Source organism: Zea mays, chromosome 1 (assembly GCF_902167145.1).
Source record: "Zea mays cultivar B73 chromosome 1, Zm-B73-REFERENCE-NAM-5.0, whole genome shotgun sequence".
Taxonomy (NCBI): domain Eukaryota; kingdom Viridiplantae; phylum Streptophyta; class Magnoliopsida; order Poales; family Poaceae; genus Zea; species Zea mays.
This window is the reverse complement of record NC_050096.1, coordinates 135,016,530-135,037,154: the sequence shown is the minus strand read 5'-3', so window position 1 is coordinate 135,037,154 and position 20,625 is coordinate 135,016,530. Positions and strand designations below refer to the sequence as shown.

The 20,625-nt window shown below is 54.0% G+C and overlaps 1 protein-coding gene across 2 annotated transcripts in view; it reads left to right on the top strand.

Annotated features, from left to right (window-relative positions):
* Positions 1–20,625, top strand: part of LOC103638898 (alpha-L-fucosidase 2) — a 45,892-nt gene that overhangs the window by 11,833 nt on the left and 13,434 nt on the right. For both annotated transcript variants that reach the window (XM_008661686.4, XM_008661695.4), the window contains exons 2-4: positions 8,176–8,321; positions 8,420–9,351; positions 13,509–13,641. In XM_008661686.4, the coding sequence (XP_008659908.1) occupies positions 8,176–8,321; positions 8,420–9,351; positions 13,509–13,641 (1,211 nt within the window). The remainder of the gene's footprint in view (positions 1–8,175; positions 8,322–8,419; positions 9,352–13,508; positions 13,642–20,625) is intronic.

Here is a 20,625-nt window from a genome sequence, read left to right as displayed (position 1 = left end):
ACCCCCTCTGCGTCAAAATTTTCCTCGGAAAAAGTCTTTCTGCCAGAACATCTTTCGTGCTTTTCGACTACTTCGATAGTGGGATCCTGAAAACGACGGAGTACACGTAAGCGGCAAGGTCGACCGAGCCGAGGGACTCCTACGCCTCCGGGATACGGATACCTCACTCATCACCTTCTGCGATAAGTAACTCACGCTCGGATAAGCGATTCCGCTGACCGAACAAGTCTTAACGCTCGAAAACTTTTCTGCCGAAACGATTTTTCGTGCCTTCTCGACTATATCGATAACAGAATCCTACGAACGACTAAGAGTACACGTAAGCGGCAAGGCCGACCGAGCCGAGGGACTCCTACGCCTCCGGGATACGGATACCTCACTCATCACCTTCCGTGAAAAGCAACTCTCGCTCGGATAAACGATTCTGCTACCGACGAACAAGTCCTGATACTCGAAACAAGGGGAAAAAGAAACACAGCTTCACAACACGACGACGGTATGTTCGGGCCTCGACGGCCGCAAAAACATACGCATACTACAGACAAACTGGTCCTGCAGATTCAGACATCAATAGGGGGAGCAGCAGCACCCTCGGCGTCAACTCCACTTTCGGCGGAATCCGACCCGGCCTCGGACGGCGACACAGGCGAAGGATCTCCACCTCGAAGGAAGATGTCAACATCGCGCCTGAGCCGTCGCCGCCGGGGTCTCCTCCAGGAACCCGGCCCGAGCAGACGGCTCGACCAGCCGCTCCGTAGCCTCAGCCAGCTGTCCCCCGAGGACATCAGCCCGGCTCATGGCCTCGGCAACCCGACTCCGGCGTTGGTCCCGGCCAGGTTCCAGCCGCCGCTGCTACACCTCCTCGGCCTGGGAAGTTACGTGCTCCTGGGCCGACGAAGTCTTCTTCTCCAGCCGACTCCGCCTCTGTCCACGCTGACACCGCTGCCTCTGGCTCCGGCTCATCGCAGAGCGGCCGAGGGTTTTCTTTAACTGAGCAAGAGAAGCCCCGGGCGGCAAGGCCGACCGAGCCGAGGGACTCCTACGCCTCCGGGATACGGATACCTCACTCGTCACCTTCCGCACAGGGCAACTCACACTTGGTTAAGCGGTTCAGCTAGCCGACAAGCGAGTCCTGGTGCTCGAAATGAGGAAAAAACACGGTATTGCGCTCAAATACCTCGATGTTCAGGCCCCGACAGCCACAATGAACAGACACCGGCACTCAAGGTGCCATTACAAACGGAACTCCGGTTCCACTCCCGCGGGTATGAACAACCTCCACATCGGAGAGCCTGCGGGACGACAAACTCCGGTGACTCGCCAGCGACCTCTGCAGCAGCAGCGATGGTCCCAGGACGGACGCTGCCGCCGGAAGGCTCTCGTTCGCGTCCCCACTCAAGGGACGAGAACCAGACATTAAAGCCAAAGAGCCGGAGGTCGGTCCGCGGGTAGCGCTGACGGTCTCGTCGGCGGAGAAGCTTTCTCCAGCTGCCACCACCTCAGCGCCGACGGCGGCGTCCACCTGCCCACCAACACCGCACCAGCGGGCGCTGGCCGCCCCAAAGCGCACCGGCAGGTCCTCACTCCCGTCCTCGCCACGAAAACGAGAATGGGACCGTCCCAGAACACGAGTACCGCCCTCGCGGCATACGACGTGTTGGGAGACCCCCCCGGTGCGGCTGACCACCGTCGCCCGGACAAAGGACGGAATGTTGCACCCTGGCTGGGCAGCAGCAGTTCGCCTTCCCCGGCATGGCTGGAGGGCGCCTCCCCCGCAGAGCTGGAGGATGGTTTCCACCCCCAGAAGCTGGAGGAAGAAGCGGGACGCCAGCCCACGCGAAGGCAGGCCCCGGCTCGCCTCGCCCTCCGCCCCAGCAAGGATGATGAAGATCCTTGAAGCTGAGGGCGGGGCAGAGGCCGCAGCCCGGCTTGCTTCTCCCCACCATCAAACTGGTGGTCACCGTCTTGGGTGACCATCGGCGAGGGGATGCAGCCGGGCTGCCTGATGAAAATCCTTGAAGCCGAGCGATGGCTGAAAGGTACCAACTTCCTCCAACGACAGCAAGACGAAAGCAACGCGGACGCTCCCCATCCGGGGGCTCGGAAGGTGGAAGGGCGCAATGCATAAAGGGGAGTGCGAAGGCATGGCTGCCATCCAAGGGGGTCGCCCCCTTTTTAAAGGCGACTCTCCCCACTTGCGTCCTCAGTCGTCGCGGACTGAGTCTTCACCAACACGCTCCAAGGTCCTCCCCCTACGACATGGGGGCTGGGTCCCACGCGTCATGCGAGCTGGCCCAGGACAGAAGAAGCCAAACCGCCGCGCGCGGAGCGCGTAACTACCCAGCGGTTACAAGCACTCCTCCACTTTCGCCCAAACTAGCGGGTGAAAGGGCGGACCGCCATGCAGGCGGCATGCAACTGCACCAAGGGGACGCACCTTTTCGACTTCGACGCGTCCAGCATGGAGGCTCAGGCCCACACGTCATGTAACCGGCGCGCCGGTTACTACGTGCGAGAAACTGCACCGCCACTTGCGCCAGTACCGCGCCTTCTCGACTGCGGAACCGGTGCCGCGACTTGAGGCAACCCTGCGCATGACCCAACAGTGCCAACCGAGCACATCGGTCACGGGTCAGTCAGCCGCGGGAGAAGGCGCGACGGTCGATATGGCCAAAAGTGGACCGACAGTAATGGCGGCGGCAGGCGGGCGGAAGCAGCAGTCAAATCGTCTGCAGGCTCACGTCCCCTCCTGGGACAGCGAGAGAGCCCTCTCCCACGACGTTAAGACGACGCGCCCGTGTTCCGTTCCTCGAACGGCTCGCGCATGTACAACGGCTGCCCCGCGAACCACTCGTCTCGTCGCATTAACTCTGCGGCAGGGCAGGCGGCACCTTTGGCAGGCGAAGCGGGCGACGCTTCACCTCCGCCATGATGACCGCGTCAAAAAAAGGTGCGCCACGTCGTTCAAATTCGTATCCTTTTCCTCTTCCCCTTTCTCTCTCTTGCTACAGGGACCGGGAAAGGGGATACTCTGAAAGGGATCCTTCTCCGCGAAGGAAGCGGGCCCCGAGCCCTCCTACTGATCAGAGGTTCGAAGGCTGGCCCCTCGGAAGGGTTCGACAGCCGCCTCAGAGCACTCGGGCTCCGCGCCCACTACTGGTCAGAGGTTCGAAGGCTGGCCCCTCGGAAGGGTTCGACAGCCGCCTCAGGCCACTCGGGCTCCGCGCCTACTACTAATCAGGGGTTCGAAGGCTGGCCCCCCCGAAGGGTTTGACAGCCGCCTCAGAACACGCAGAGCGAGGGATGACTCTAGGTACGTCCGATACATGGCCGAGGCTCGGGCTACGCTCCCGAGGTACCCTAGGACATTTCCGAGACCGGCAGGAGCGATTCTGTAACGGAATCCCATCAAGTGAGGCATCGAGCCCTCGGACCCTATCAAACGGGACCGGGTCTGGCAAATCACCTGCAGGTACTTTTGGAGCGCGCCTCTGGGCCACTAGCCGACCCTTATCGAACGGGGCACGTGCGTCCACTCGGATCACCCGTTAGCAACTCACTGGAGACACCATGTTCGGCGCCCTCCGAGGGCAACATGGCGCTTTCCCCCCCTCCTCCTTGCGGAAAGGCGACGAAGGGGCGTATGATAAAAGCCGAGTCGGTCCTTGACCGTCCTCTCGCTCTGTGCAGAGGCTCGGGGACTGCTCTCGCAAACCCGGCTCCGGCCAAACCGTTGACAGCGTCAACATACCAGCCCGAGAACTCGGAACCTGACTATGCACCCGGGCCACGACCAGTTCGCATGAGGGAACAACCAGACCGGCCGAGGCGTCACGAAAAGCGCTAAGACCTCGGAGGGGTCAAACCACTCCTCCGAGGCCTCGGGGGCTACACCCGGCGGGTGCACTCGCGCGCACCCACCGGAACGAAATGCAACCGAGAAAGGCCGGTCCCCTTGCAAAAAAGTGCGACAAAGCCTCCAAGCGAGTACCAACACTCCCTTTGAGGCTCGGGGGCTACTGTCGGGGACCATAATTAGGGGTACCTCCAAAACTCCTAATCTCGGCTGGTAACCACCATCAGTACAAAGCTGCAGAGGCCTGGGGCGCAATACAGGTCAAAGCTCCGCTCACTCAAGGGACACGATCTCGCCTCGCACGAGCCCAGCCTCGGGCAGGAACAACAGACCCAGGTGGATTCACGCCTCGCCCGAGGGCCTCCTCAAGCAACGGGCGCACCTTCGACTCGCCCGAGGCCCAGCTCGGGCAGGCTTCGCAGAGAAGCAACCTTAGCCAGATCGCCTCACCAGACCGGATCGCAGGAGCATTTAATGCAAGGATCGCCTGACACCTTATCCTGACGCGCGCTCCTCAGTCGACAAAGTCGAAGTGACCGCAGTCACTTCGCCCCTCCGCTGACTGACCTGACAGGAAAACAGCGCCGCCTGCCCTGCTCCGACTGCTGTGCCACTCGCCAGAGTGAGGCTGACAGCAGCCAAGTCCAACCTCAGGCGCCATAGGAAGCTCCGCCTCGCCCGACCCCAGGGCTCGGACTCCACCTCGACCTCGGAAGACGGTCTCCGCCTCGCCCGACCCCAGGGCTCGGACTCAACCTCGACTCCGGAAGACGGTCTCCGCCTCGCCCGACCCCAGGGCTCGGACTCCACCTCGACCTCGGAAGACGGTCTCCGCCTCGCCCGACCCCAGGGCTCGGACTCAACCTCGACCTCGGAGGACGGTCTCCGCCTCGCCTGACCCCAGGGCTCGGACTCAGCCTTGACCTCGGAGGAGTCACCGCCTCGCCCGACTTCGGGCTCGGACCGACCACGTTACAGGAGGGCCCATCATTACCCTACCCCTAGCTAGCTCAGGCTACGAGGAACAAGACCGGCGTCCCATCTGGCTCGCCCCGGTAAACAAGTAATGATGGCACCCCGCGTGCTCCATGACGACGGCGGTTCTCAGCCCCTTACGGAAGCAAGGAGACGTCAGCAAGGACCCGACAGCTCCGACAACTGTGCTCCTACAGGGCTCAAGCGCTCCTCCGACGGCCACAACATCACATGAACAGGGCAGCAACACCTCTCCAACAGCCACGTTGGCATGTACATAGGACTCTGGCTCCTCTCTGCTAGACACGTTAGCACATTGCTACGCTCCCCATTGTACACCTGGACCCTCTCCTTACATCTATAAAAGGAAGGTCCAGGGCCCTCGTACGAAAAGGTGGCCGCGCGGGAGGACGGGCTGACGCACAGGCTCTCTCTCTCTCCCTCGCGAACGCTTGTAACCCCCTACTGCAAGCACATCCGCCCTGGGCACAGGACAACACGAGGCCGCGGTTCCCCTTATTGTTCCCCCTTGTGTTTCGTCTCGCGCCGACCCATCTGGGCTGGGACACGCAGCGACAATTTACTCGTCGGTCCAGGGACCCCCCGGGGTCGAAACGCCGACACATTCGTATTGGATTATGTCAGACACTTCATGGAGCATCCCACAGTGGAGCACATGGGTGAAACGTCTAATACACTACTTCGCTAACATTGTTGACCTTGACCTCGTTTATCCGCGTGGCACATGATAGGCCAAATTGGTTGGCTATGAAAACAACACCGACAAGCCAAGCCATTTGGGTGGCACGGTTGTTGGGCGACCTTATAGGAAAGGAAGCTGCCACCTTGAAGCTGAAGATGCACATCTTATCTGCGTTGGCACTCAGCAAGAATCCAATCTTCCATGAGCGAAGCAAGCATATCGACATTTTGTACTACTTCATCCACGAGTGCTTGGAGAATGGGAGCTTCTCTGCTGATTTTGTCAGCACCAAAGACCAGCTCGCTAACCTTCTAAGTAAGGCATTAGGTCAAGTTCGATCTAGGAGTTCATTGCAAAGATCGAATGGTCAGGATCAGTGTGGAACACAAGGATTAGAGGGAGAATGTTAGAGAAACCTTGTGTGTACGAGTATCTTTTTTTAAGAACTATGCCGGAGAGCTGCGTGCCATTTCATTTGAGGTAGAAAAAGAAATAGAAGAGTCAGGATAGACCCAACTAGAGTACAAGAACAACACCCCCACTATAGTGCCTAAAACAGATGCGCCGCAAAAATAAAAGGTTCAACCAGAGGGACACTTAAAACTCCATGCCCGATGCCCTGACCAAGAGCTCCTGGAGCTTTTTGCTCTAGCCTTACACCATAGAGCGCCTTCAGCGCACATCCTTGAGTACCTCCTAGATGCTTGGTGTAGCATTTTCAAACACACATGAGTTGCGGTGTTTCCAAATTTCCCAAGCCACCAAAATTATCAAGGAGTTAAGACCCTTTCTCATTTCCTTGGGAACTGCCTAGATTGTCCTCCACCACCATTTAGAGAATCGATATGATACATGAGTTGGCGTTAGAGCTAGAAGCCCTAGGTGCTGAAAGATTTTGGCCCAAATTTGACAAGTGTGGACACAACCGACCGGGAGGTGGTGAATAGACTCCTCAGCCTGATCACACAGAGGGCAAGCCTCTGGATGGGTCAGTCCTCTCTTGGCAAGGCGATCTGTGGTCCACAAACGGTTATGGAAAACCATCCAAATAAAGAACTTACAATGGGGGGTGCCTAAGTTTTCCAAATCTCTCCAAGGGTCAAACTTAATAGTACCAATTAAGAAAGCAGCATAGGCTGACTTATGTAAAGTCTAGATTGGTTTAACTTCCAAACATATTGATCTGGCACCTTTTGCTGCAGCACCACTTCATCCACCAAACCCCACAGTTGCAGACACTCAAAAGAGAACTGGAACTGTAAGGGCTCCCTTGATGTCATCCGTATCTTCGGTTCTGGAAAAGAAGGAAGAGTACAAAAGATTAGGGAGTCCAAAATGTAAGCACAAACACACGCCTACACACCCACAACAAAAAGAATCTAAATAACTATTTCCAGAAAAAAACAAAGGAACTAGACCGAGAACCACCATGCCTAAGCAGCCAGTGCTAGCGACCTGGAGAGCAGCTCCTGGAGTTTGGAGGCCCCAGCCAAGCACCAGAAGGAGCTCTTGTTTGCCACTGTTTGGAGGAGCACCTGGATGTTAGGGTGTACACCGTTGAACATGCAGGAGTTGCGGTGCATCCAAGCCTCCTAAGCCATGAGGATGATGAGAGTTTAGGCCTTTACTTAAGTCTTCCGACACTTCCTGGATTGTGTTGCACCACCAGGCTGAGAAGTTATAAGACTCAGCCCTAGGCACCACAACCAGGTTTAGGTTTTGGTTAATTTGAAATCTATGTTTCACATTTCTGTAAAAATATTTGTCCATCAACATCAACATAGCCTTTTAGTCCCAAGCAAGTTGGGGTAGGCTAGAGTTGAAACCCAACAAGATATCACCAAAAAGAGAAAGAGAGAGAAAGGGGAGGGGAAAAGCTTTTGAGAGCACTAAAATGAAAAAGGCCTAATCACGGTTCGGGCACGTGGATAGCTTCTTTCCAAGCACTTCTATCCAAACACAACTCCGTTAGGATATTCCATTCCTTCAAGTCCCTTTTGATTGCCTCCTCCCATGTCAAGTTTGGTCGACCTCTACCTCTCTTCACATTATTGTTCCGTCTTATGATGCCTCTATGCACCGGTGCCTTTGGGGGTCTCCGGGGGACATGCCAAACCATCTCAACCGGTGTTGAATAAGCTTTTCTTCAATTAGCGCTACTCCTAGCCGATCGCATATGTCATCGTTTCTCACTCGGTCCAATCTTGTGTACCCACATATCCAACGCAACATACGCTTCTCTATGACACTTAGTTATTGGATATGTCGTCTCTTAGTAGGCCAACACACAACCCCATATAACATAGCAGGCCTAATCGCTGTCCTGTAGAACTTGCCTTTCAACTTCTGTGACACTCTCTTGTCGCATAGGACTTCTGATGCTTGACTTCATTTCATCCACCCCGCTTTGATTCTATGGCTAACATCTCTCTGTAGCATCGATCCCAAATAATGGAAGATGTCCTTCTTTGGTACTACCTGGCTTCCCAAACTTACATTTACATCCTCACTAATTTTAGTACCAAAGTCACATCTCATATACTCGGTTCTGTAAAAATATTTGTAATTACCTTTATTTTTTAGCTGATTGCTTTGTTTAAAAATGTCTGTGAACATCTCAAAGAAAAAAATGTTGGTGCAGATGACACTCTATGGACAGGTGGACCTGGTAATTATACAAATCCCAATGCACCTGCTGTTCTTTCTAAAGTAAGGAGCCTTGTTGAGAACGGAAAGTACCCTGAAGCCACATCTGCTGCATATGATCTATCTGGTGACCAAACACAGGTATGTGTTGTACTTTTAGGTCGATAAAAGGATTGTATAACTGCACAAAAAAATGGAGACACTACCAAGTTGAAATATTACCTATGTTTCTATTGAAGGTCTTTCAACCTCTTGGGGATATTGATCTGGTCTTTGGTGAGGACATCAAGTACACAAATTACAGACGAGAGCTAGATCTTCACACTGCAACAGTCACCGTCACATATACTGTTGGGGATATAGTCTACACAAGGGAACATTTCTCCTCAAACCCACATCAAGTCATTGTGACTAAGATCTCTGCAAATAAACCAGGAAATGTCTCTTTCACAGTGTCTTTAACTAGTCCACTAGACCACAAGATTCGTGTAACACATGCAAATGAAATAATCATGGAGGGTAGCTGTCCAGGCCAAAGGCCTGAAGAGATCAAGACTGCTGCTGATCAACCTATTGGAATTAAATTTTCTGCGATTCTTTATCTGCAGATAAATGGTGCCAATAGCACAGTGGAAGTATTGAATGATAACATGCTGAAACTTGATTGTGCCGACTCTGTTGTTTTACTTCTTGCAGCCACCACTTCATTTCAAAGTGCATTCATCAAACCTTCAGAATCTAAACTGGATCCAACAGTGTCTGCTTTTACGACATTAAGTATTGCTAGGAGAACGTCATATTCACAACTAAAAGCCTACCACATTGATGATTACCAGACTCTTTTCCAGCGTGTTTCCTTGCAACTATCACAAGGCTCTAATTATGATCTTCGGAGGAGTAGGCTAGTTCAGTCAGCAGAGACTAGTTCTCAGGGTGCTAATGTATCGGATTATGGTTTTCAAATATCTGGCTGCACCAGATTGACATCCCTTAATAGTTTTGTGAAGCCTACGGTAGAAAGAATTGTAACTTTCAAAGACAATGAAGACCCTTCTCTTGTGGAACTTCTGTTTCAGTTTGGTCGTTATCTACTCATTTCGTGCTCAAGGCCTGGAACCCAAATTTCCAATCTACAAGGGATATGGAGCAATGACACTTCACCACCATGGGAGTATGATTTTACAATTGCATATTTTGTTTTTCTTTATTTCTTTGCCTTATTAAATTATGTATTCTTTGAATTATTAATGTTGTTTATAACTTTCGAAGGTAAATAGATGGAGCAGAATATTGATTTCACTCTAAGTCACAACAACAACAAAGCATTTTAGTCCCAAGCAAGTTGGGGTAGGCTAGAGTTAAAACCAACAGAACCCACAAGTAGCCTAGAGTTAAAAACCTAATAGAACCCACAAGTTAAGGTTCAGGCATATGAATAGCTGTTTTTCATGCACTTCTATTCAAGCTAATTTTTGTGGGTATATTTGACCCTTTCAAGTCTCTTTCTACTGCCTTTTTTTCATGTTAACTTTGTCCTTTCTCTTCCTCTCTGTAAGAATATGAAAGTGAATGATATTGCATAGAGAATGGGTACAATATATAGACTCAACCCTAACCCTAATGGGCCGACAGCCCAACAGTGGTGCCGGCCCACACACACTCACACACACATAGTCTAACATCCCCCTGCAGTCGCAACGGGGGCACCACACACGATGAGACTGGAATAGAGGCCGAAGGTAGGAGCCGACGGGTTGAAATCCCCCCGCAGTCGCAGCGTCGTGATGGTGCGAATGTTGCGGCTGGAGTAGAGACTGTTGTGTGCTCTAAGAAGACGATAGCCCCTAGATGCCGAGGTAGCCGAAGTCGAGGTGGTCGCGGTCGGAAGACGCGCAACAAAAGCCTGATCTTCGGGAGGGGTCGACGTTCGAGCGTCAACGATCGGCAGGGCGACACAACAAAAGGGCACCGGCAGGCCGACCTTCCTGCTTCTTCGATCGACCAGACGTCAAGGAGCCCCGCCAGGGAGGCCGACAGCAGCGCACGCGGCTGCGCTGGTCAAGGTGTCCGCGCCCGCGGCAGAAAAGAAGGGGAATGTCGGATCCGGCCGGGAAGGCCACGGCAGCGACGGATCCGGACGGGGAGACACGATCCAGCCAAAGGGACGGCTGATCGAGCCGAGAAGGACGCAACAACGTGGATCCGGCCGAGAAGGCCGCGGCAGCGACGGATCCAACGAAGGCGAGGAAGGGGAGGGCGACAGGGCGGTTCCAGCCAGGCAGGGGCCTGCGTCGGACTTGGCAGGGGATGGGTGACGCTGGTGACAAGAGAAGCGTGAGGAGGCACTGCTCGGTGACGGCGCAGTCAGAGGACGCGGCGGCGGCGCGGATCCGGGCGACGCTGTAGAGCCTCAGGAGGGAGGGGTGAGCAGCGCAGGCGCCTGCTCGTACATGGATAGGGAGTCGACAGCGTATGAGGAGAGCAAGCCGCTGCCGGGGGTGCCTGCGGTGAGGGGCTGTCGCGCCGTGGCTGGGGAAGCGCGCTAGCGCCGAGGAGCATCGGGGCCGGCCGCGGCGGACAGAGGGAGGGCTACAAGGACGGCGGCTGCCAGATGGTGCCAGACCAGAGTGGGGGTGCTGCGAGATGGCGCAGGCCATAGTAGAGGTGTTGCGGCAGCAGTGAGGAGGCGGGTGGTCGCGCCGGCCCGGAGAAGGTCGTCCGCAGCGGCAGGGCCTGTGCTTTGCGGCGTTGCCAGCGGCTATGGCGGCGGCGGCAGCCTGCAGGTACGCGGCGGCGGCGGCTGGAATGCCGGATGCGCTCAGCCGCGGTGGGAGGACGCGGAGCGTCGCGGGGCGATGGGCGCGGGCGCCGGGGAGGGAGCAGCGGCGGCTGCAGGGCATCGGCGGCTGGAGAGAGAGGGGAGGAGGCGGGAGCTGCTGGGGAGCGGCGGCTGGAGAGGCGGCCGCAGTGGCGAGCAGCGCAAGAGACGACAAATGTTGGCGGCTCCGCGGCGAAAGGTAGACGAGGAGCGCGGTGACGCGGCACTCGCCTCGAGCTCGAGCAGCGCGGGCGGAGAAGACGAAGACGCGGCCGTGGGACGGTCCCCGACGGCCGCCGCCAGGGCAACAGGCTGCGAGGGATCCGGGTCCGCGGATCTGGCAAGCGCGGACTCGAGCGCGTGGACGGACCTCGCAAGCGACTCCGCCACCTCCTCTAGCTTGGCGAGCTGCACCTCGTGCCGCTCCAGCAGCGCGGCCTCAGCCGCCGGTCCCGGCGCCTCCGACGCGGCAGCGAGCGGGAGGAGGAGGAGGGCAGCGACGCGGTGGGGCATGGCTGGCGGCGGCTGCTGCTGGGAGAAGGGCCGCCCCGGGAGGGTTGGATGAGCCTCCCGGGGCGGCGACGCGGAAGCCGGTGGTGGCTGGGAGGAGGTGGCGGCTGTGGAGTGGGAGGAAGAAAAACCCTAATCCTCTGATACCATGTAAGAATATGAAAGTGAATGATATTGCATAGAGAATGGGTACAATATATAGACTCAACCCTAACCCTAATGGGCCGGCAGCCCAACAGTGGTGCCGGCCCACACACACTCACACACACATAGTCTAACACTCTCTTCCCATTGTTATCGTGCCTTAGGATCTCACTACGAACCGGTGCTTCTGAAGGTCTCCGTTGGACGTCCAAATCATCTCAATCGATGTTGGACAATCTTTTCTTCAATTGATGCTACTTCTAGCCTATCACGTATATCATAATTTCTGCTAGAATTCTGCCTATATGGCTAGAATAGATAAATCAATCTCTATTAGGCAAGGATCTCTGTTGATAGATAAATCGATCTCTATTAGACAAGGATATCCGTTGATTGGTGTTAGAATCCTGCCTATATGGCTAGGAGATAGGTCGATCTCTATTATGCAAGGATCTCCGTTGATAGATAAATCCATCTGTATTAGGCAAAGAACTCTATTGATTGGTTTTGTTTATATAAATACATGTCTCCTAGTCATGGTCTCAATTAACTCCCTTAACTTACCTCTAAGCGACCCTACATTTCAACCACCTAAATGGATCCTAGTTGGTCAGATTATCGTCCTTACCCTTCGCACCCATTGATGGTATAAAGACCCTTGCACATTTTTCACTACGCCTGGACATTAATGTAGCACACCACTAAGAAAGTAGCGACCCAATTTTTGCTCACTTGACACAGTGCCCAGATCACGATATGATGCATCACCAAGGGGGTGCTGACCTGACCCTTGCCCATTAACACCATACTCGGGTTTTGATATGGCGTGTCGCCAAAAGGGTTACGTCCCAACAGTTGCATTCGTGTTCCATCTCCATTAAAATGGCTAGTGGCTAGGTTTAACATTGGCTCGCCAAGCCTATCACAACCCTCCTTTACCAGGGCTTCTGACCTGCTATGTAGAGACAATATAGCCAAAGTTGAATTCACCCTAAGTCAATCCTTTAAATACTAGGTTCTACATCTTTTAGTCTTTGGTATTGTGATAATCTTTTTTGGTCTTCTTTTATATGTTTTGCTGTTTGGTTGAGCCCTTTTTTCTAAGTCAAGCTGCTATTGGAGACACTATAATATTCTAAACACAAACAAATTAGTGGTCTTTTTTATTTATGCGTGTGTTTGGCATCCATAAGGAGGTCTTTTTGTACCCCAGGTCTTCTTTAGACCATCTACTTCTGCTTAATATATTCTAAAGCGCAGTTCCTCTGTGCTTCCGAGAAAAAAAAGTGGCCACATGAGAAGAATGACAACATGTTCTTTTTTCTTGAATACGCCGCTTATCATTATATTAAGAAGAAAATAATGACACCATATAATTGAACTTTTTTAACTTTAGTTTGTTTGCTAAAGAAGCTTTAAATTTTCTTACCCGCTTTTCCACAATAGCTTTAATCTTGTTCACAATTTTAAACTGGCCTTGCTATTAAATATTTTAATTGGGTCATATCAATGATGATTTGCCTTAGAGACACTATCCTGATTTAGTTGTGGATGAAGATAATTTTTATAATTCCAAAAAGATTTACATAAATCTAGACTACTTATGCAAAGAAAAAAACAGAAATTAGTGTTGAATAATCATGTATAAATTCAAACATGCACATCTTTCTAATGCTAGTTCTCCTGCATTACATTAAAATTGTTTCGTTTCCTTTTTTTTACTAGTAACTACTGATTAATAAGTTTTTCAAAAAATTCTTATTTTTGTGAGTATCTTGTTCTTTCATGTTTCACTATTTTCCACCACCCTCATCATCCCATGATTGAATTAACATTATGTATGATTCATTTCCCAGTGCAGCACCCCATCCAAATATAAATCTACAAATGAATTATTGGCCTGCGCTTCCTTGTAATCTTAGCGAGTGCCAAGAACCACTGTTTGACTTTATTGGTTCCCTCTCAATCAATGGAGCTAAGACTGCAAAAGTAAGTCAAATTGGTAGAAAAATCTAATGTTTTTAGTTTTCTACTTGGCATACTTAAGAACATTAGCATTTCCTTTTATTCAATAGCCTCGGCTGAGCATACTAAAATGTATATCATTGTAAATCTTGGTTCCTGAACCCTGGCCCTGAACGCATCGTCGGGTAGAGTGTCGTAGCCTCCCCGCTTGCATCGCCTGTCGCGTTTGCCGTCGCTAGCCGAGTTGAAGGAAAGTAATGGCGAGAACGACGACTAGGGTAGGAGAGCCATAGAGGCCAAAGTCAGAGGCACATGGGTCGGTGGCTTAAGTCCGCTGGAGTTGGCGGCCCCGGCGTGAAATGTGGTTGTCGAAGGAACTCCTACCATGGTGAGCTCTTCAAGGAGGATTGTTGCGTGCCTGCAAAAAAGAGAGGCCCCATCTGCGACCAAGATGAAGCCCAATAGCTTCGATATGTCCATTGAGACTGCAATGGTGCAAAGGACATTAAGAGGTCAGAAACATGCTCACTAAGGTCACAGGGGGTGTCGGCCATGCCTTTGAGCTTGTGGTAGTAGTCATTGATGGTGAGGTCCCCTTGGGTGAAGGTGCGGAAGGCGGCGCTGAGGAAGAGGGCATGAGACTGAGGAACTGCGACTCGAGGCCAAGCCAACTGGCTCGGGTGGGGTTGCCACACTCAACGATGGCCTCAGTGAGCTCATCGGAGACGATGTTGATGATCCACGTCCGCATGACGCAATCCATACTGTCCCAGCCGGAAGGCAGAAACATCAGAGAGAAGTGGTCCTGAAGGGAGTACTAGTCGATAGCGAGGAGGAACACCTCACTCTATAGGGCGTTGAACATCGTGGATGAGTGGCACAAGCGCATGAATGTTCTGCACAAGAACAACTGAGGCGTGGAGATTGAGGAGTGTGACGTCATGGATGTGTGGTGCATCGGCAATGAAGGCGTTGTCCTCAAGGTCGTCCCCATCAAGGTTGGCGTCATTCGGAGGCGGCTCGACCATAGCACACGCACGAGCGGTGCGATCGAGGGTGGCGTGGATGCGGGCATCCACGACATCACGCTCTGCCTAGGCGAGGACGACATTGCGCTTAGCCTTAGCAACATGAGCAAGGCGGTATCGAAGACGACTTGGGTTGTGCGCTCGCGTTCCTCCTAGGCAAGGTGAGCGACATTGGTCGGTTTGGCGAATGATACCATCAAAGTAATAGAGAGCACAAAATAATGGATTGATTGATTGGAGAGACCTGTGTGTGTATAGAGGGTAGGACTATTTGTCACCTAGGGTGAAGCTTCACCCGGACCACTCTTGCCCCACCCGACGCACCATCTGGCCTATCCCGCCCCGTCCCGATCCATCCGTGACATCCCCCACGAAATGTGGTCCGACCGGTTCAACGATCGTGACGCACATGCAGGGCGTGGCGTGGAATTCCCGTATCTCGTTGTATGGTTGTGAAGAGATATTCTTTTCCCTTGCTGCCATGTGGGATTGCATCATTCCCGTGCCATTATTTAGGGCTCCCATTATCTTTACTTAAGTTGAGCAGGCAACACTTTCAGCCTTTTGTGGAAAAGATTGCTGGCCAGCTTCCAAACTGGAAGGTTGATTTAATGACCACGACAGGAAGAAGGATTCAAGTGTTGCATGTCCTCACAAGCATGACCATCTATGTAGCGATGGCTGTTGACATCCCCCAATGGGTCTTGGATGCTATTGATAAGATAAGGAGAGGTTTCCTCTGGAGAGGTCGAAAGGAAGTAAGGTGTGTCGACCTTTACAACTGGGTGTGTCATGGGGAAAGGTGTGTCGACCTTTACAGCTGGGTGGATTGGATATTTCTAATCTCCAGGAGCTCTGCTGGGCTCTCAAGATGAGATGGCTTTGGTTGCAAAAAACTAACCCTGATCGCCCTTGGTCTGGCTTACCTATTCATGTTCCTATTAAGGCTCGGGCTTTCTTTTCTAGGGCCTTGTTCTTTGAGGTTGGGGATGGAGCAAACACCATGTTTTGGATAGATAAGTGGCTTCATGGGAGAAGAATTTCTGATTTGGCACCTCAGCTGTATGACCTAATACCAAAGAGAGTCCTTAACAAGAGAACTATCCAAGACGCCTTATCAAATAGGAGATGGATTTCAGATATTAAAGGGGCTCTCATAGTTGGAGCTCTAATTGACTATCTTCATCTTTGGGAAGCTCTCTCAGATATTGACCTGCAAACCAATATAGAGGATAAGCATATTTTCAGCTTTGCTTCAGATAGAAGATACTCTGCAAAGGTTGCTTATAAGAGTCTTTTCTTGGGATCAAGCTCCTTTGGACATTACAAAAGGGTGTGGAGATCTTGGGCCCCATCAAAATGTCAATTCTTCATTTGGCTGGTTTCCCAAAACAGGTGTTGGACGGCTGACAGACTAGCTAAGAAAGGTCTGAATCATCCAAGCAAATGCACTTTATGTGACCAGGATGCTGAAACAATAAATCATTTGCTTGTGTCATGCGTATTTGCAAGATCATTCTAGTACATGATGTTGCGGAAGTTTGACATGCATTCTTTAGCCCCACAACCAGGTGCCACATCCTTTCTTGAGTGGTGGGAAAAAGTCTCAGAGGTGGTGAATGGGCCTGTCAGCAAAGGTGTCAAGCGCCTCAGCACCTAACAACGCCGGACCGCGACTACGCAGATTGTAGTCGCGCTCCAGGCCTTCACCGAGAGGGGGAGCTCCTGCCGGCGGCTTGAGGGAGTTGAGGGAGAGGGAGCAGGTTTGGTGATAACTGATTGCTTGATTCCATTCCTCCAAGTCTGATTACATTATATAGGCCATTGCCCCACTAATGGCTCCTATATTTTAGGCATAGAAAGGAAACTATTGATTTGGGGAAAAGGGAAACTAATCTGCTCCTTTATTTTAGGCATAGAAAGGAAACTATTGATTTGGGGAAAAGGGAAACTAATCTGCTATTTGAATTTCGAAATCTCAACCACTAATGGTGGCGCCATCCTGTGTAGCGTGAGCAGCACGCTCAGCTGCGCGTCTGATGTCACGACGGCGCCTATACTTGCGCCCGTACATGACATCTCTCCCCCCCTCGACGTCCAGCTCGTCCTCGAGCTGAAATTGTGGAAACTTGTCGCGGAGCTCAGCCATATCCTCCCAAGTTGCTGAAGCCGCAGAGTGTCCCTTCCAGTGAATGAGCACTTGACGACCACCGGGCGTCCAGTGGAATCTGACAGCACGTTCTGGCTCTGGTGTCACAGTCGCATGAAGCAATGGTGGCAGTGGTGGAGGCCTCTCTGGTGGATCACCTATGAACTTCTTAAGAAGCCTGACATGGAAGACATCATGCAGCTTGGCACGCGGGGGCAAAGCGAGGCGGACAACAACCTCGTTGATGCACTCGGTGATGCGATATGGCCCAACGAACCGTGGTTTGAGCTTGCCCGTGGACAACTGCGGTAGTGAAGATGAAGCGCGCTGTCAGAGGCGTAGAAGCACCCAGTCGCCCACGGCATAGGAGACCGACCAGTAAAGCTTGTCATATAACTTCTTCTATATGGCTTGAGCTTGTTCCAGTCGCGTGCGGACGTCAGCGAGGAGTTCCTCCCGAGCAGCCATGGTCTTGGCCACCGTAGCCACCCGCGTCTCGCCCGGTTCATAGGACCGGATAGATGGAGGGTCCCTGCCATACACTACCTTGAAGGGGGTGTCCCGGAGTGATGATTGGTACGCCGTGTTGTAGATGTACTCCGCCCATGGCAGCCAGCGCAGCCACTGCTTGGGCCGGTCCCCTGTGAAGCACCGAAGATACATGACGATGACTTTGTTGGCTGCCACTGTTTGGCCGTCCGACTGTGGGTGGAAGGCAGACGTCATATGTAGTTTGGCCCCGGAGAGCCTCATCAACTCCCGCCAAAATGTCGAAGTGAACACGGAATCCCTGTCCGACACCATGGATTGAGGCATCCCATGGAGGCGAACAATCTGTTTGACGAACGCTTGTGCCACAGACTCGACACTGTAAGGGTGAGCCAGCGGAATGAAATTGCAATATTTGCTGAAACGGTCCACCACGGTGAGGATCACCGACTTGCCCCCCACACAGGGCAAAGCTTCGATGAAGTCCAGGTCGATGTCGGTCCACACGGCCTGTGGAATGGGCAGGGGCAGCAGCAGTCCCGCCGGATGTAGATGCTTTGATTTGTTGTGCTGGCAGGTTGCACAGCTGCGGACGAAGTCTTGCACCACCTGGCGCATGGCGGGGAAGTGGAAGTCACGACGTAGTCGATGTAGAGTGTGCTGTACCCCTTCGAGGCCGTCCTCGTGTATAGCTGCCACCAGTTCCTGCAGCAGCGGCTAGTCTAGGGGAACGTACAGCCGGGCGGCATAAGACACCATGTCGTCCAGGAGGGACCACGACGCCCCCTTGGTGCCCACGGTAAACTCATCACGGATGGCGACGAGAGCGGGGTCTTGAAGTTGTGCTTGACGAAGACGGTCGATGAAGTCGAAGCGAGGTGCCGAGAGAGACAAGACCGCCCCCTCCTTGCAGGTATCACGCCGGGACAGGGCATCGACGACGGTGTTGGCGGTGCCCGGCTTGTACTCGACTGTGAAGTCAAACCCGAGGAGCTTGCCCACCCAGTGGTGTTGTGGGATCGTCGCGACCCGCTGATCAAGAAGGAACTTGAGGCTGTAGTGGTCGGTGCGAACGATGAACGAACGTCCCCATAGGTACGGCCGCTAATGTCGGACGGCGTGGACCAGCCCAATGAGCTCGCGCTCATATGCTGCCAAAGAGCGGTGGAGGAGCGCGACCGGCCTACTGAAATAGGCGATCAGATGATGATCTTGGAGAAGGACTGCCCCAAACCCATGGGTGGACGCGTCGCATTTGACGATGAACCCCTTGGAGAAGTTCGGCAGTGCCAACATGGGGGCCGACGTCACGACAGCCTTGAGCGCCTGGAAGGCTGCCATGGCATCGTCGTTCCAGGAGAACCCCTCCTTCTTGAGGAGTGAGGTGAGGGGTGCCGCGATCTTGCCGTAGTCGTGGACGAACTTGCGGTAGTATCCGGCGAGGCCCAAGAAGCCGCGCACCGCACGCGCCGAGCGCGGTATTGGCCAGTCGTGGATGGCCTGCACCTTGGCCGGATCCATGGCCACCCCCTGAGCCGAGATCACATGGCCCAAGTAGGCCACCGAGGGGGCACCAATGGAGCACTTGGACCGCTTGATGAAGAGGACATGGCGGCGCAGCTCGTCGAGAACGGCGCGGATGTGGCGCAAGTGATCTGCCCATGTCTTGTTGTAAATTCATCAAAAAAGACCAAGACGAATCGGCGGAGGAACGGCCGCAGGACGTCGTTCATGAGCGCTTGAAATGTCGTCGGGGCGTTGCAAAGCCCGAACGGCATCACCAAGAACTCAGAGGCCGTCGTGGGTATGGAGCGCCGTCTTGTGGATATCAGCCGGCCGCATCCGGACTTGGTGGTAGCTGGAGCGTAAGTCAAGCTTGGTGAAGTAGCGCGCGTCGTGTAGTTCGTCGAGTAGCTCGTCGACGACCGGGATGGGAAAGACGTCCTTGACGGTGAGGGCGTTCAGGGCGCGGTAGTCGACACAAAACCGCCAAGCCCCATCTTGCTTCTTGACGAGCAGCACTGGAGAGGAGAACACGGAATCGCTGCGACGAACGATACCTTGAGCGATCATGGCAACACTCTGTCTCTCCAGCTCGTCCTTGTGTGCCGCGTGGTAGAGGTAGGGTCTTACCGCCACCGGTGCAGCCCCCGGCTTGAGGATGATGGCGTGGTCCCGAGCCCGCTGTGGGGGCAGACCCGAAGGCTCGGCGAAGACGCTGTCGAAGGCTTGGAGCAGGTCGTCGAGGAGGCCCTCCGTGGCCGAGACTGCCGTGACCTGCGGCTGTGGCCGCGTCGCGTCGTTGGACCAGCACACCGACCGACCTTGGTAGGCGAACGAGATGGTGCGGTCGATGAAGTCCCAAGTGACTCGGCCTAGGGTGACCATCCATTGAGTCCCCAAGACCAAATCATAGCCAGCGAGCGGCATGGCGAAGAGGTCGACGTAGAACTGATCGCCCTCGATGATGACCGGGGCGCGCTGGATGACGCCCGGGCAGGAGACGCGCTCCCCATTTGCCACCATCGCTGTGAGGCGTGGGCGGGGCTGAATGTGCAGCCCGGTTTGGCGAGCCGCGGCTTCGGCGATGAAGTTGTGCGTGGAGCCCGTATCAAGGAGTGCGACGACCGTGGCAGCGCCCTACGAGGCCCGCACCTGCAACGACTTGTAAATGGGCACACCTGCAATGGCTTGAAGAGAGAACACAGGGGTGTCCTCCCCCTGATTAGTAGATGTTCGGTCGTCGTCGGCGCCCTCAATTTCAATGCCATCCATGAAGAAGATGCGGCGGCAGACCCGGTTGTGTCCCCGGGTGTAGGGCTCATTGCAATTGAAGCAAAGGCCGAGGCGTCGCCGCTCGGCTTGTTCCTCCTGGGACAGGCGCTTCAAGGGCTGTCGTTCCAGTGGCGGCGTCGTTGCACCCGCCAGTGGGGCAGGCAGCGGTGGACAAGTACCCTGCGCGCCTGATGTCGGCAGCAAGGCCCGGGAGACGCTGCGGCCAGGTGGCTGGGCCTGCTGCGCCAACCCCATCATCTCGACCTGCTGGGCAAGACTCATGGCAACGGCGAGGGTCTCCGGGTTGTGGATGCGGACGACGTGGCTCATCGGAGGTAGGAGACCGCCCATGTACAGCTGAACATGCTGGGCCTCCCCGAGTCGACCGGCACGGGGCAGTAGGGCCTGAAATTTGTTGGAGTAGTCCTCCACTATCCCGGTTCGGCGGCACTCGGCCAGCTCAAACAAAGGTGCCGATCGGAGAGGTGGCCTAAACCGAAGATTGAGCAGCTCTTGAACCGCCCCCATGGAGGTGTGCCCTCGTCCTCCTGGAGCTGGATGTACCAC